Source organism: Oryza glaberrima, chromosome 5, assembly GCF_000147395.1.
Source record: "Oryza glaberrima chromosome 5, OglaRS2, whole genome shotgun sequence".
Classification (NCBI taxonomy): Eukaryota; Viridiplantae; Streptophyta; class Magnoliopsida; order Poales; family Poaceae; genus Oryza; species Oryza glaberrima.
In genome coordinates, this window is record NC_068330.1 from 20783542 (window position 1) to 20799537 (window position 15996).

A 15996-nucleotide genomic window follows, 5' to 3' on the forward strand; every position below is an offset into this window, starting at 1 on the left:
TCGTAGCATGGGCCCACAAATCGCAAGCGCGTGTGACCCAAATTGGTCACCCGTTCTTCGGCGCTATCGAGACGGCGCGGCGTGGGGAAACGAGGGCGCGGCGCATTGCTGAGGCGTGGCTTCGCCGCGCCATTTCTCCCGTGGCGATTTCTCCGGCAATGTCCCCAAATCGCCCTCGCGCGCGCGCGTATATTCTCCTCCCGCGCTCGCCCTTCCCTCCCGCGCGTGTGCCGCAACTTTATTTTCCTCTCCCGCGCTTCGCCTCTTCACGCCGTCGTCGTCGCCCTTGCTGCAACGCCGGGAGAAGGAGCGCCGCGCCCGTCGCCGTCACCCGTGGACCGACGCCGGGAGTAGGAGCACCGCGCCCGTCGCCGTCGCTGTGGACGGAGGTAGGCCTCATGTCAAACCCTAACCCCAGAAAACCAAACTCTGATGTTTTGATTTTTTTTCCCCCGCTCATAAGTGTGGTTCAAACCCTAGGTGGAGATGGATCCAGCCATGGCAGCTTCTTTCATTCATTTTTTGCAAGATCCGAACCTGGCGGCGGGTTTATCTCAAGCTTCCAGCCAGCCATCTCCGTTCCCCACACATCTTGGGTTCCCCTTCCAGCAGGCAGTGTTTCCCCCCTTCTGCACGCAGCCGCCGGCACCTCCAGGTCCACCTCCGTCGGCCCCAACCACCACACCAGCACCGGCCGAAAACACCACATCTCCCCCAGCCCCAAGCATAATTGGTGGGATGGCAACGTCGACGAGGCCGTCTGCACGGCGGCGCCGTGTCACGGCCTCCCCAACTGTTGCTGCTGATCCAAAGAGGAGGTACTACACACATGAAGAAGACATAAGGCTGGTATGTTCTCTTCATCTTTTTTGCATTTGTTCAATCACAGTATACTAGTGTCAATTTGTGAATTTTTTTTTCCAGAAATGCAATTCGGTCATAGTTAGTGGAATGTTGTGCTAATTGATAGTAGAGAAGTGAACTCTAGATTTAGAGGTGACATGAAACAAATAATGCACTGAAAATTATGGTGTATATGTGATGGCTGTTTTGGAAGGTGAGGACTGAGGAGATTTAGGATTGTGCATAATTGTTATATATTGGACTGTACGAAAAGAGTATGGTAGCTGTCCTAATTTTCTTAAGTTTGTACTGCAAAAACCATTAATTTAAGGTAACATTGTGTAGTGAATTTTATAAGCTGTTTTTGGGTGATGGTAGTCAAAGGTTGATTATGGATTCTGCAAGTAATGTATGAGTACGTAGTTCATTTGTAAGTGAGCAGAATATAATAAGTACTTTTAGTCTGATGTAGATTAGCTTTGGCAAATTTTTGTGTCAAAAACTTATGCAGTGGGCTGTTATGAGTTGTTCCCACACTTAGTATGGGATGTTTTGGTCCCAATTTCAGATTAACAGGTGCAGCTAGGGGTGAAATCTGGTCCAAAATTCTTGTGTTGACTGATTAGAATCGAGCATTAGTAGGAGTAAAAATATTAGTATGACGTAGATGGTCCTAAGATCATATTTTAATGTTGGATAATGCTTAAGTGAAGTAATGTTTGACGCTGGCTGTCAAAATTTATATCAGTTCTGCATTAGGCCATATGACGCTCAGGATTTATTTTTTTGGAAAAAAACTAAGGTTGTACAGTTGATGTGGGATGCAGGCTGTCAATAACAGATTTACTATTTGCATGTTTCACAGGTCTCGGCGTGGCTAGAGAACTCTACTGATCCTGTAGAGGGGGTGAACAGGAAGGGTGAAACTTATTGGACAAAGGTCACGGAGGTTTATAACCAGACAACACCACCTGACAAGCAGAGGGATGCCGCCTGCCTGAAGTCACATTGGCACAAGACATCGAGAAAAGTGGCTTTGTTCAATGGGTGCTACATTCAGTTGAGGGATAACAAAGTGAGTGGTCGAAGCGACGAACAACTCATGGAGGAAGCTTTGCAGCTTTATATCAGCCGGTCAAATGGGAAGCATTTCAAGTTTGTCCATTGGTGGAGGGCTGTGTGTGACTCACCCAAGTGGAATGTGCATGCCAAGAGCTATGGCAATGGTGCAAGAAAGTTCACCCCTGATCTCAACATGAATGCTGCCCCAACGCCACAGCAGAGGCCTATGGGAGTTAAGAGGGCAAAGAAAGCAATGGGGCTAACTCCAGAGGTGGCCCAAGCAACTATGGAGGTCAGCCAACATCTCAAGTCCCTTGTTGATGCTAATGTATCTCAGAAAGGGGATGTAGAGGCTATGAAAGAGTTCCAACAGAAGCTTTCCGATCAGAGAGTGGAGGCTGCCAACCTGAACCTCCTAGCTGCCCAAGAGAATAGGCGGTCCAAGCTCATTGATCAAAGGAGCAAGGGTATGGAGATGTTCACTCAGCTGCTGCAGGTGGATACATCTCTGATGGAGCCATGGGCTAAGGAGGCTCATATGAAGGCAGTAACACAACTGTCTGCTCAGCTTTGGGGTGGTGGGGAGAGCCCCCATGTGGACTAAGCATGCTGCCCGGTAATGTTCTTGCATTGTTATTTGATCATGCATTGTTATTTCTTTGACATATTAATTATTTCTTGCAGGACATAGCACGTCAACCCTTAATTGTTTTTTGATCTTGCATAAGGCAAGATGGGCACCCTGTTTTTTGGTGGGATAGCTACTACATACATGGAGATATGTGTCGGACAGGAGGGTTTTCTTTTTTTTGGTGGGATACTTGGTTGCATGGCAATATGTATATTGTCATGGCAAGGTGGACTGCTTTTGTTGGTGGCATAGTTGGTTGCATAGCAGGAGGAGGATGTGATGGCACGGTGGTCTTTTTTTTTGGTGGCATACATGTGCACAGCGGGAAGGAATATATAGATTGTGGATTTGGATGACTGTTCCATACAAGTAGAAACTATAGATTGGTGTTGATGTGCTCCTATTAATTCTCTATTAATGCATAACTTATGTTATGCAATAGACTTTTCTAGTATTCAGACCTTGTCATATGTAGTGCTAAATTTGTCTTGTGCTCGATGCTTTGGATTATGGACATTTGTCACTTCCCAGTGGACCGTAAACCTTGGGTATATAAAAGGCAACTATTAGTTGGTTGCAGCTGTGTGGGTGTTCTTGGTTGTGGTTGTGGTTGTGGAATTGGCTGGATATCCCGTGACTTGATGTTTGGGTTGAAGGTATCAGTGCATATTTGATCTGTTTTTTTATCTTCGTTGCTGTGTACTGAACTTCTGTGTTCTGATTTCATATGGGATACCATCGTGTACGACTCATTTGTAATCCACAAGTTAATTATATAAAATTGAATGTGTTTTATTTATTTATATTTGAATATTTAACATTTGCATGTTATATTAAATAAACGAATATGTCACTGCTCCTATTTTTATCTGTCAATCATCATATCCTTTCCATATGAAATTTTATCATGTTAAAAGAATTTTTGTTTTGACAGTGCCCTTATATATGAAAGAAACATCGTTGGCTTCACAATGTCATATGAATCTCCTGAGGACGATGATGAGTCTGGCTATGTTGATCCGGTTGGCTTCACAATGTCATATGAACCTCCTGAGGACGATGTTGAGTCTGGTTATGTTGATCCGGCCGACCTATACACAATGGACGATTTTTTGGCTCAGCAGGCACACTACAATAATGTGGTATCTCAAGTTGCTTCCAACCTACAGTCATTGTTTCTACCTTCAACATCGAGTGCACCCCGTTCAACCCGAAGATATATTATGCGAGATCGTGAAGCCCATCATGCCATGATCTGGAATGATTACTTCTCCGATAACCCAGTTTTTACTCAGCAACAATTTCGCAGACGTTATCGCATGAACAACCCACTGTTTCTTCGGATTATGAATGCTCTAAGTGAATGGGATACTTACTTCACCCATAGGGTTGATGCACTCAGTCGCCATGGTGTCTCACCCCTTCAGAAGTGCACAGCTGTCATGCAGATGTTAGCATACGGTGCATGTGCGGATGAAACGGATGAGTACTGTCGAATTGGTGGTACCACTGCATATGAATCACTCGACAGGTTCTGTCGAGGGGTAATCGAAATATTTGGACCAGAATACTTGAGGAAGCCCACAGTTGATGATGTTCAGCGTATTCTCCAAATGCACGAAGAACGTGGGTTTCCAGGAATGCTGGGGAGCATCGACTGTATGCACTGGAAGTGGAAAAATTGCCCGAATGGATGGAAAGGAATGTACACACGGGGTGATTACGGTACAGCAACAATCATCCTTGAGGCGGTGGCATCTTGTGATCGGTGGATATGGCATTGTTTCTTTGGTGCGGCAGGATCCAACAATGACATTAATGTTCTGAACCAATCCAATATTTTTACTAATGTACTCATGGGTACATCAACCAGGGTGCAGTTCACAGTCAATGGACATGAATATAACCTTGGTTACTATCTCGCCGATGGAATATATCCTGAATGGGCAACTCTTGTCAAATCGATCAAGCATCCACAGTTAGAGAAGGACAAACTATATGCACAACGTCAAGAATCTGCGAGAAAGGATGTTGAATGTGCATTTGGTATATTGAAAGCACGTTTCAAGGTGGTGGCAACTCCAACAAATTTGTGGAAGCAAGCAGAAATCTCCAACATAATGACGGCATGCATCATAATGCATAATATGATTGTGGAGGACGAAGGACACCTGGGCCCATTGAATATACATGAGTTTGAGGGTGACTATGAGATTGAGCCCCCGGAGCATACCATCGGAACACCTGTACCAATGGCTGTACTGATAGAGCGTGATTTAGCTATCCACAATAGAGGAACGCACAATCATCTAAAACAAGATTTGATTGAGCACATTTGGGAAAGGTATGGTCCTCACTAGACCGTGCTGGATACGTACTGCCACTAAGGATTCCTTTCACCAACTACTATGACATCTTAGGTTAAGGAGTCCATTGTATCCCATATTCCTTTACAAAAGTCGTTTGTATCAAGCATTTGCTTACAAACCCCTGTATGTAGGAAGTAACATGCTATCGTAGACTTAGAGTAATTAATATGCTATTGTAGACTGAGTATGTCATATGCTATCGTAGACTTATACTTTATTTGCTTAGTACAAAGGTACTGTATCCATGCAATTGTAGACTTAGAGTTAACTGTATCCATGTTACAGTAGTAGTTGAGTTTATTTTCTTTTTACAAGCAAACTGTATCCATGAAGCTAACATGTTAGCTCTCATAGGCATTGCCACTGTATCCATAAATAAAAATGTTGGCATTGCCTTGTAAATAAAAGATTGAGTTCATTATCTTTTCAGATTCCATTAGCACAGCTCACTTAACATAAAAATAAGGGACCACAAACATGTGCTCAGATTGCAAATGAAATTACCAAAGCATTCCAGATTAAAAGACTGTCTCCAATTTCATATTTTCCAGATTAAAAGACTGTCTCCAATTTCATATTACACACGATTAATAGGACTGACCAAATTCAGATTACACAGACATAAGTTTGAAAGGTTTAACATTTGGTCATGCATCCAACAGCCACCAACATACATACATTAACCATCCTATCATCCAAACTAACTACTACTACTAACTGTGGAGGTAGCCCAAGCATCCAAAAGTACTTGCTATGGTCCATCCAAAAGCACATCAACCCTTCACTAACCTACCATTAGTCCTACCTAGCTATTTATGTGTATTATTTAACCACCATCATCCAACTCGTCATCAGGTTGCAGTGGCACATGGTACTCCAACTGCTGCGAACCAAAAAAAAAACATGGCACTGAAGTTAGTGAATCATAAACATCTCAGGTTGTTTGCTCCTGCAGTCATATACAATACTGATGAGAAATGTAGCATATGTGCTTGCACTGAAAAACATACATGCATATGGGCTGCAAGTATTAAAAATACAAGCATTTTGAGAACACATTTGTGCCAAAAAGTGCTCAGATAACTGGAATTTAGAGTTTACCTATGCTTTGTCACTAAGCAAAGTACAAGGATGTCAAGCACAAATATGGACTGTCAGTTCTCAGAATATTCACATTTTTTTAGCACAAACAGCTAGTTTTGAAGTTTTGAATATTCACAGTTAGAAGATGCAATTGCAGGCTTGGAATTAATCCTTTAATTGATCAATCCACCAGATCACAGGATCCAAAAGGGAACCACCATATGGAAATCATAACAGTAATCCCAAAATGAATAATTGTACGTTCTAACTCCGCTAATAAAATTTGGAGTAGGCAAACTTTCGATATTAATCATGAACATCACACCATAATATCAACATACAACAGATAGTTTGTACATGTCTGATAGTTTAATGGCATAAGTACCTACTGCAGAAATATACACCAATTTCCCAAATTCCCCGACATCGGCTTAGTAATTTTTTTCACTACTTTGATAAAGATATTTCTCATAGCACTACATTCATTCCATGGCACATCAATTATTCACAATACTGCCAATCATCTCAAAAATCAACACCTAAATTGTAGATGTGGAGGGTTACAAATTGCATCCAAAACTAGTACTAATATTCACCAACCACTAACCTCAGTCGCTCTTGCTGCAGCTGCCGGCGGATGGGCTGTCGTCGCCAGTGTTGCTGCACGCCGGTAGAGGCGCTGGAGCAACCGACGGTGGAGCCCCATAGCTGCTGCTGCACATGGTGGCGCTGGAGCGGCCGGCAGTGGATCCGCCAGTGCTGCTGCTGCCAGCGGAGGCGCGGGAGCCATGGCCGGCGCTGGCTCCGCTAGTAGGTCTGCTGCCGGCGGAGGCGATGCCGCCGCCCGTGGTCCTGCTGCCGGCGGAGTCTCTGGAGCAGCCGGCGGTGGAGCCGGCACCCAGACAACCTCCTGCGCCTCCATTGGGGAACACGGCGACGCTTCATCGGAGCTTCATCGGCACCCTCACACGCGCCGTCGCACGGGAGATAGCGAGCAGGACGCCGGGAAGAGGAGGAATCAAGGGAAGAGGGATGGAGGCGACTCAGTTGGCGGCGAAGCGGGAGTGCAAGGGTTACATGAGCAACTCGGTTAGGCGATTTGGAGGAGACGAACGCATCAGGCGGGGGTATGAAGGTAAATTCACGTCACTGCAAAAAACTGGGCTACGAGGCCACTCATTCGTCTGGGTCACGCACTGTGGGCCGAAAAGCCTGCAGCTGTGTCTTGCCATTTTGTATACTTTGATTTTTAGGCTACATTGCATTGTGGACTATGTGACCTCAACTGTTCCTAAGTCTACATGGCATCTGAGGCCCAGCAAAATTTGTGACGCATTGCTAATGCCCTAAGTAAACACATGGCATCTACAGGTAACTCCCTCACATGGATGTGTCTGACACCTATCCATGTGACAAAAAAAACATTGTGACTCCAAAAAGGTGCCTTGCACTGCCCAAAAAATTGACTCCTTTACCGACCTGCATCAAACAAATAAATTTTTATAGCTAGCTGAGTTTTCCTACGAGTGTCCTCAGTTAACGAGGACACTCTAGAAGTGTCTCACATTGTGGATGCCTTAAGGGCATTAGCAGTGCGCCACCTATTTTTCTCAGCCTGGGACTGCCACATAGGACGAAGATACAAGAAGAATAATACTTGCCACAAGTCTCACAGTGCTACGTAGCCTCAAAGAGTAGCCACACAAATAAAAAAATCATTTCTTTCTCCCTTATCCTCAGTCCGCTCCCCACCTACGCGCGCTTCTCCATCTCCGCCCACGCGCCTCGCCCCTTCTCCTCTCGCCCCACTTCCCCTTCCTCCTCTGGCGCGGCGGCGGCACCGAACCACCCAATTGCGGCGTGGAGCGGCGCGGCGGACGGGCGGCAGCATGGTAATTACCGACAAGATACAAAAGTAGGAGGAGATTACCGACAACTCTGGGATTTCTCCGATTTCTTCTACCTTACTCTCTCCCTATTCTAATATACAATAAAGTACACTAAAGCCTCTTGTAATTCAGCTCATGCTTTGGTGGTTCGTCACCCGCATCCAAATATACACCAACACTCGTGGAAATGGTTAGAAATAAACCCTACCACTACGTTGGATGCTTTACTTTTATGGTTTTATGCAGGTATTGACGGCGTTAATTTGGTATTTAACACCCGTCAACAACGGAGTCTCTCCTCGATATTCGTTCGGCAGCATCTACCTCTCCTACGACGGCGTAATTTGGCGTCAGTAAGTATATGTGGTATTTTCACTCAAAACAGTTTGGAATATAGGGTTTCCCCGAAAAAAGGGAACTTTTTTACTATCAGTTTTTATAAATTTGTACAGTTTAATATCACAATATTTATGGTTTTTATATTCTCCACGCGAAGTATTTTAATAGTATATAATTCACATGTTATTAAACTACATAAATTTCTAAAATTGCTAGTCAAAAGATAGAAATTTCGACTTATAACAAAGAATGACGATCGATTTAAAACGCAAGTACTAATTGTTGAGAAAAAAAATACTACGGTAAACACACAGACACACTATTTCTACTAGCACATTTGACAATATGGGCCAACATATCCCAAGATCAACCACTTGTCAACGAGTACTCTACTTATAACTAAAAAATTAGTTAGCCGTAAATATAAATACCCACGTAAATATGAGGAGAGCTGAGGAACTTATCATCCCTTATTGATAGAGATACTATGGAGTAAGGACTTCCGTTATTGATAAAGAAAAAAATGGTGAGAAAACATACGCTCAAAGGGATTTGAACTCAAATAGTCGTGCTGCTCCTAGCAGCTCCATGCTAGTCAAGCTAGGCCCCGCTCTCAAATCTATGACTTAAACTTAAATAGACTCACTTCACCATAAAAAAACTAACAGAGTTATGCTCTGTTCGCTGCATTGTTGACTCATCTTGGTTGGAAGACATTTTTAGTTAATGACAAATAACATACAAGTTAACGTCCGTGTAACTTTCAAAAGATAATTTGAGGATAATCTTTTATACTTCTAAGTAACAAACTTAGTACTACGAATTTGGATGATCGTACTAGGTTGATTATATTATGGGACGGAGGGAGTAAGCCACAGCTGAGTTGCTTCAGTGCAGGCGACCAGAATGATCCACAAGTCTACAGTATCATATCAAATCTGAATTGTTGAGGACTCATTTGGATCACATAAATTTTACAGCATTCTTTTATAGGATTTAGCCCAATACCTCCAAAATTACTTTGAAATTCCTCCCTTTTTGCAGGCGTTTTGTCTTCTCGCTTTGAAAGCCTTGTTCAGCTTAGCTAAAAGAAAGTTTAGAAGAGCATTGTGAATCTAAACTGGGGAATAAGCCTCATATCATCTATTCCCTCCGTCCCATAATATAAATGATTTTGAGTTTTTGCTTGTATTGTTTGACCACTCGTCTTATTCAAAAAATTTTGGAATTATTATTTATTTTTTTATGACTTACTTTATTATCCAAAGTACTTTAAGCATATTTTTTTCTTTTTTTTGTATTTGCACAAATTTTTTAATAAGACAAGTGATCAAACAGTGCAAGCAAAAACTCAAAATCCATTATATTATGGGACGGAGGGAGTATTTGGTAGCTTATCAGCCACAACCGAAATTTAAATTTTAAAATTGATTTTAGGTTTTCTTAATCATATTCCATTTTTTACTTCAGCTTTTAAACCACTAACTAATAACGCAGATATACGGAAAAAAATATCCATAAATTATTTCTACTGCTTATTAGCCATAGCTCAAAGCCTCAAACGATCAACATCTTGCTTTCTAATGTGTATCACTGTATCCTAACATCAGCAGCAACTCAGCGATGAAAGGCCTTTCGGCAAAATTTGCTACAGGACACCGAAAGATTGTGGTCTTTGTTGTGAGACACCCGAAGATCGTGTATTTGCTCGTGGACACTGTAAAAAAGTGGTAATTAGCTGCTAGACACTTCTCCTATTATTTTATTATTTTCGGTTGAAATGGAGAGAGAAAGAGTTGTGTAAGTACCAAAATAACCCTTTGACACTGTTCTTCCTCTCTCTCTCTTCTTTTCTTTTCCCCTTCTTCCTCGCAGTGGAGCAGAGGCGCGACGGCGGCCACAGCGGGGCAGCGGCGGCGGCGCATCGCCGGGGTTCACCGCCGACAGTGACGACGCACGGCAGCATCCCGGTGCATGGCTTCCTCTCTCTCTCTCTCTCTCTCTCTCTCTTCTTTTCTTTTCCCCTTCTTCTTCCTCGCAGCGGAGCAGAGGCGCGACAACGGTGGGATGGCGGCGGCGGCGCATCGCCAGAGCGCGTCGAGTACAGCACCGTCAAGCCCTAGCTCTTCGAGTGGAAGGCCGGCGCCGGTGCCACTGCTGCTGGCCATGGCGAGTGCGCGCGGGTGGACGGCAATATACTGACCTAGATTGGCAAGGATCTGGCGCCGCCTGGACCCTTTTGGCCGGCCACGACGCCGCCCGGAGCTCAACCCAGCATGCTCGCCATGGCCACTCACCTGCATGCCGTTGTCCCCTGCAGCCAAACTCCGTGCGGCTGGCGTTGCAGTGGCGGCGATGGTGGTGGCCTCCTCCGCTCTTCCTCCGCCTCCATGGACAGTTGCCACCAGTGGAGGTGACAGAGTGGGGAACATCGATGACGGCGAGAAGGGAGAAGACCGGTACCCTTTCGCTGCTGCTGCGACTTCTTGTTGTGCTTCAGCCATGGAACAATCTGTTGTTCTGATGAACAGGCCGTAGCCTGCTGCTGCTAATGCTGCTTCATGGCCACGGCGGAGCTCGGCGGCAGTGCAATGAGAGAGATGAACAGAGAAAGAGAGGAAGAAGAAGAGAGAAAGAGATATTGACAAGTGGACCCATGGGCAAACTTGTCTTTAACCAAAGTTTCTCTCTCCGTTTCCACCAGAAATAATAAAATAATGTGGCTAGTGTCCGCCAACTAATTACCACTTTTTTACGGTGTCCACAAGCAAATACACGATCTTCGGGTGTTTCACAGCAAAGGCCGCAATCTTTCAGTATCCTATAGCAAATTTTGCCCATAGAGGACATAGTTATCAATCTAAGTATAACTGTAAGGCTCAAGAATATTCCATCTTGACAAATGCTTCGATAGCAGCTTGCAAACATGTTGCTCAGACAAGTCACCCAAGGCAGACAAATCCCTGGTACTCTAGCTCACAGTAACTTAGAATTCTTCACACTATCAGTATCTCAGCACTACCAGTAATAAATAAATCAAATGTTCTAATTATACAACCATAGGGGAGGATTTCGCCTCGCTACTCATCCATCATCTCTGTCAGTTATGAGTTAAAATGTCACATGGAGATCAAAATTCTAGCAGTAACAGATTGCCGCGCGAATGCCAACACCATCATGAAAGCTTTGCTCATGAAAAATTTAAGTTGTGAAGGCATGGATTGATTGATTTCTCTTGGAGGGTCAAGGAGGAGGAGGAACAAGCATCCAGTCATTGTTTCATCCGTTTCATGCCACCATTACTGAATGGAGAAGCACTACCAGGATGTGGGCTTTCCTCTCTAAGTGGTGAGTTCAACAAAGCAAGTTCTCGGAGTTGCTGTCTCTTGTAGTAATCTTGCGATTCATCCTATATAGCACAGCGTGAAAGAATTAGCATTCGAAAAGAGGCACGAAAAGTACGTACGAATTATGATTTCGAAAGACAAGTATATGAAGTAGAAATGTGTTAGTACTAAGTAGTGCACTACAAAACACATTAAGATAAAACAGCTGCCGTAGGAAGATGGAAGTTGTGAAAATGATAGTGGGAGAAAAGAGCAAGCTATGTTCAGTTTATTACTTATTAATTGCAAATGTACTAGCACAAAGCTCTTTTTTTTGTTGCGATGTTTGGATGTTAATGAATGGAAAGAAACATAACTGACTCAAGACACATATGCATACCACTGGTTTCAACAACTCTTCTAGGATTTCTTGTGCTTTTGCGAGTCTAGCGTCAATGACATTGGCAGGTAACTCGGCTTCAATCAAGATATGCAGGGGATCATCCAAGTGTTCATACCCAGCCCTTCCCTTAAGTTGCTCCTCCTTTTAAGAAATGAAAGGAACCACATGTGAGCATCGTTAGCTTGCCAAACAATAGAAAAAGACAATGAAATAGCCATTTAAACACACAAACCGTATCCACTGCATAGTTCCACATTGATATTCCACAAAAGGTGGGTTTTGTTTACCTTGTTAGGGTCTTTAATTGAGCCCTTTCCTCTTATGAAAACACGACAACCTGTAGAGGCCTCAATCCTCTTCAACGAATTTCCCCTTGGTCCAAGAAGGCGACCAATAAAATTGAACTAAGGGAAGCACAACACAGTGAGTAAATATTAACTCCAAATACACAAATATGAAAATGAAGAGCATACATTAGGGTAAGCATCTGTCGGTATTTCCAACCGCAAGATCTTCTTGACAATGTAAGAAGAGGGACTTTGTGGTGCTCCTTGCCAACCTGGTCCTTGAGAGAAACTTACTCTCTGCTCAATGTGAGAATAACAAGGTTAGGTGCCACAGGAGTTAGGGTATGGAGAATACAATAAATGTAGCACTGAACAAGAAGGCCAAACATAGCTGAAGATCCACAGGAAATGGAACCATAGAAGTAAGGAAATCAGCCTGATGTTCTTATAACTAGCTATGCTATTCATCCCTAGTTCATAAAATCTACTCAAGAATATGCTATGAAATTTCTTGTTAAGAGGCATATCTATTTTTTCCCGTGCGACTACGTAATACAGAATTGAGTTGCAAAAAAAAATTAAGATCTTGATAATAAGTATGGCAATACATCCTTCGGTAAAAGAATAGTTACACTTCCTAATAATTACTCCTTAAGGTCAATATTACTTGTCATTTCCGACAAGCAAATTGTCCTAAAAGCAGGTCAGTTCAATTGTCTGAAATGACATATATTTCCCTCCAGAGAGAGAATTCGTTAAGCATTTTAAGAGTTAATCATATGATTTGCTAAATGTTATTGAAGTTCACCAATCCAGTTGCATAATATAATTTGAAAGGCACATGGAAAAACAAGGAACGAAAAACAACATTCTCTGTTGGAATGTATTGGTAGTAGTGCCACATAGAATGGAAAGTCAAGGTTTCTCAACCAACTTAACTTAGAGCTCTGAACACTCTCTTCATTGCATTTGCACAATGCAGAGACTATATGATTTGGACAAGAAGAGTAACAGTTTAGGGCAGGTTATTCGTTTGGTTGCCTATGTAAGGAAGATATCTAAGTATTTTGACCACACTGGCACACTGTCCAAGAAATGGCCAGCCAAAATTGGTAAACTTTAATTTTTTTTTGCCAGGATGAGAAAAATAATACGACATCCATTGCTCTGTTGCTGTAAAGCAGTGGAAGTGTTGTAAGCTAGAGGGGCTTACATCAGAGTCTCTGGACTGATGATTGTCTGCTACTAGGAGCATGATAGGTCTAACAACTAACACCAGAAGTGACAGTGCTGAACAAAAAAAATGTGCGCCCTATGGTAAAGCACAATGTTGAGGTGACTGAGATTATGTGTTCAAGTCACAATAAAGTCTTCTCTTCCTTTTCTTCTGAAGGAAAATAATCCTCTGAATCAAATATGGGTAGTTCCACATACATAGCATCATTTGTTTTTTCAGAGCGGGCAGTGCAAATGATACAAAATAGTTGTATATAACAAAATTTCTTCATTCTAAAAGGATTTTAACGACTCAAGCACCAGAGCTTCTGGACTTTGAAGTTTCAATGTTGCACTCGTTTCTCTTATATCCTGAATGAAATAGACATGGAAAGTTGCAGTTCTTGATAGCTCTTTATATAAAGAAAATGTATGCATACTTTAGAATTCGTGTATGGGATGAAATATTAAAGAGAAAGGAGAGTATAAACTCTAAACAACAATCCGCGTCTTACATTGATATAATGTTTACAGGTACTGTGGCGATAACTTATTCAGAAGTCCAAAGGTTAAGAGGCAGCAGGGGAGAAGTGGATCTTGCATGACAAAAGTCAAGATGAGCTGATCAAAATGTTACCCATTCCAAATAAAAATCACTGACCTCTTCTATAAACCACACGAGGTTCGATGTAGAAAAGCTATATGATGGCCATAGGCTACTTGTTGTGACATGTATAGTAATCATTCTTTTAAGGGTATACATAATACTCTTTAAAAGCCAGTTTTACTTCAAGAGGACCTTGATGGATTAAATTGATGGCACCCTATAAATTGAGGACCTTGCGCATTCATTTGTTTCCATCCTTGCATATCGCAATTCTAATAAGTATAACGCAACTTATCAGTGATATTTTACATAGCAGTCCTTTTGTAGAAATGTTTAACAGCTCCTGCAGATTAGTGATCAAATATGATACATGACTGCATATAGCGTGTTCGTGTACTTGGATAACTAATGCTCACCTCTGGACGCATCCCATTCCATGGACCAAAAGCATTACCACAGAAATTGGGCACGATGTGCGACGGATGCATCTGATTTGGGCTTGCAGGTTGCGACCTCTCGAAGTCCCCTACGCCGGGTTGCCGAAACATCCCAGACACTCGCATTATCTCTGTCAGCAGCAAAACATTAGCACATGGCATCAGCATGGACACACATGAAAACACTTGATTGCCACTGAAGAAAAGATACACTGATACAGTCTCTTGTCAAGAATCAAGCTACAACCTTTCAAGCCCTACGAAACACACTAGGATTGCGCATAGACCCCGATCGAGCTAAGTTTCGCATCATCGAGCAGGGACGAGCAAGAGCAAATTAGCCAAGGCCGTGGAATCGGAGAAGACGAACACTCCAATCCGATCCAAGAATGCTATCCACTCAGTAAGCAGGGCGAGCAGAGCTCCTCACCTTGATTCAACAGCCTGCTGCAGATTGGGAGCACCTGCATGAACGGCCCCAGCTTCTGATGCTCCTGCAACAACTCCGCCAAGTACTGCCTGCTTCACCACCACCACCACCACCGCAATCCAATCCAATCCATCCATCCATCCCGAGCAGAGCCAACACCACAAGAAACACAAGGAACAAGCCGCAATTCAGAGAAAGAAATAAGTCCTTCTGTTGTGTTCTCCGCGCAAGAAGAAGAACAAAGAAAGAAAAAAAAAACACAAAATCAAAACCCAATCGTGGCGTCCGGTCCTTACCCGCCGCTGGCAGCGTCGGGCGGGACGGGGGGCCTGACCTGCGGCGACATGGCCCGCCCGGGAGAGAAGCAGCCGTCCGTACCGTGCAGCCCGTCCATGGCGATGGCGGCGGCGGCCCCAGCCACCCCTCGGATTGGGGAGGAGGAAACCAAAGAAGGGACGGGACGAGGGGGAGGAGGACGGGGGTGGAGTCGAGTCGAGTCGGGGAGGGGGAGAGACGAGAGAGAGGTGTTGGTTTTCGCCTCGTATTCTTTTTCTTTTCTCGGTACGGTGGCGAGGTCCCCTTTTTAGGAAAATCTCGGCAAACCCCCCCCCCCCCCCCCCCCCCTTCCCCTTCGCGCTGCGTAGTGCGCACGACGTCGTCGCCGTCTCGCGCGCGCGCCCGCGCCGCCGCCGTCACCTGCTTCGCCGGTAGGGTTTACTATAAAACGAGAGCCCCTCGTGAGTCGGCGAGACCGCGCGAGAGCGATGAGATATGCTCGTACGACGCGGCGGCGGCGGCGGCGGCGTATCTGGCCTGCGAGTACTTTGCCAGTTGCCATTTTCAGGTAACCTATCTTCGGTTTCGTAATCCTTAGGTCTGTTTAGATTTCAACTTTTTTTTTTTTAAATTTTTAACTTTTATGTCACATCAAACTTTCATATGCACATAACTTTTCGATTTTACTTTTCCATCATGTCGTTTTAATTTTTTCAAACTTTCAATTTTGACATGGAACTAAACACAACTTTAGGAGTATTATTTTTAGACAACGGCATGGGTTTTATTATATTTTTTT

At 43.7% G+C, this 15996-nt stretch overlaps 3 protein-coding genes across 4 annotated transcripts; 2 read left to right on the plus strand and 1 right to left on the minus strand.

The window, feature by feature from the left end:
* Positions 1 to 738: 738 nt before the first annotated feature.
* Positions 739 to 2509, plus strand: LOC127774257 (glutathione S-transferase T3-like). Its single transcript, XM_052300502.1, has 2 exons — positions 739 to 849; positions 1709 to 2509. Exons 1-2 carry the CDS (start codon positions 739 to 741, stop codon positions 2507 to 2509), a joined length of 912 nt encoding a protein of 303 aa, XP_052156462.1.
* A 4199-nt stretch (positions 2510 to 6708) lies between these two features.
* LOC127774258 (uncharacterized) lies at positions 6709 to 10927 on the plus strand. Its single transcript, XM_052300504.1, has 2 exons — positions 6709 to 7123; positions 10034 to 10927. The coding sequence occupies exons 1-2, from the start codon at positions 6709 to 6711 to the stop codon at positions 10738 to 10740; spliced, it is 1122 nt and encodes a 373-aa protein (XP_052156464.1). The 3' UTR covers positions 10741 to 10927.
* A 141-nt stretch (positions 10928 to 11068) lies between these two features.
* Positions 11069 to 15481, minus strand: LOC127773722 (KH domain-containing protein SPIN1-like). 2 transcript variants are annotated; one of them, XM_052299873.1, is made up of 7 exons: positions 15218 to 15481; positions 14922 to 15013; positions 14471 to 14622; positions 12419 to 12529; positions 12233 to 12349; positions 11943 to 12086; positions 11069 to 11625 (listed from the first exon to the last, which is right to left on the minus strand). In XM_052299873.1, the coding sequence occupies exons 1-7, from the start codon at positions 15313 to 15315 to the stop codon at positions 11488 to 11490; spliced, it is 852 nt and encodes a 283-aa protein (XP_052155833.1). In that variant the 5' UTR covers positions 15316 to 15481; the 3' UTR covers positions 11069 to 11487. The 2 variants fall into 2 exon arrangements, with proteins under 2 accessions (XP_052155833.1, XP_052155834.1); XM_052299874.1 differs by having other exon boundaries at positions 14922 to 15010; positions 15218 to 15480.
* Positions 15482 to 15996: the final 515 nt, after the last annotated feature.

What these genes read in the sequence shown, in the direction of transcription:
- LOC127774257 (XM_052300502.1), top strand. Translation starts at nt 739, where the DNA reads ATGGCAACGTCGACGAGGCCGTCTGCACGGCGGCGCCGTGTCACGGCC. An exon ending in ATGAAGAAGACATAAGGCTG is followed by an intron (nt 850 to 1,708) that starts GTATGTTCTCTT and finishes CATGTTTCACAG; the next exon opens with GTCTCGGCGTGGCTAGAGAA.
- LOC127774258 (XM_052300504.1), top strand. Translation starts at nt 6,709, where the DNA reads ATGGTGGCGCTGGAGCGGCCGGCAGTGGATCCGCCAGTGCTGCTGCTG. An exon ending in CATCAGGCGGGGGTATGAAG is followed by an intron (nt 7,124 to 10,033) that starts GTAAATTCACGT and finishes TACCAAAATAAC; the next exon opens with CCTTTGACACTGTTCTTCCT.
- LOC127773722 (XM_052299873.1), bottom strand. Translation starts at nt 15,315, where the DNA reads ATGGACGGGCTGCACGGTACGGACGGCTGCTTCTCTCCCGGGCGGGCC. An exon ending in GGAATGGGATGCGTCCAGAG is followed by an intron (nt 12,530 to 14,470) that starts GTGAGCATTAGT and finishes CACATTGAGCAG; the next exon opens with AGAGTAAGTTTCTCTCAAGG. An exon ending in AAGAGTTGTTGAAACCAGTG is followed by an intron (nt 11,626 to 11,942) that starts GTATGCATATGT and finishes TGTGCTATATAG; the next exon opens with GATGAATCGCAAGATTACTA.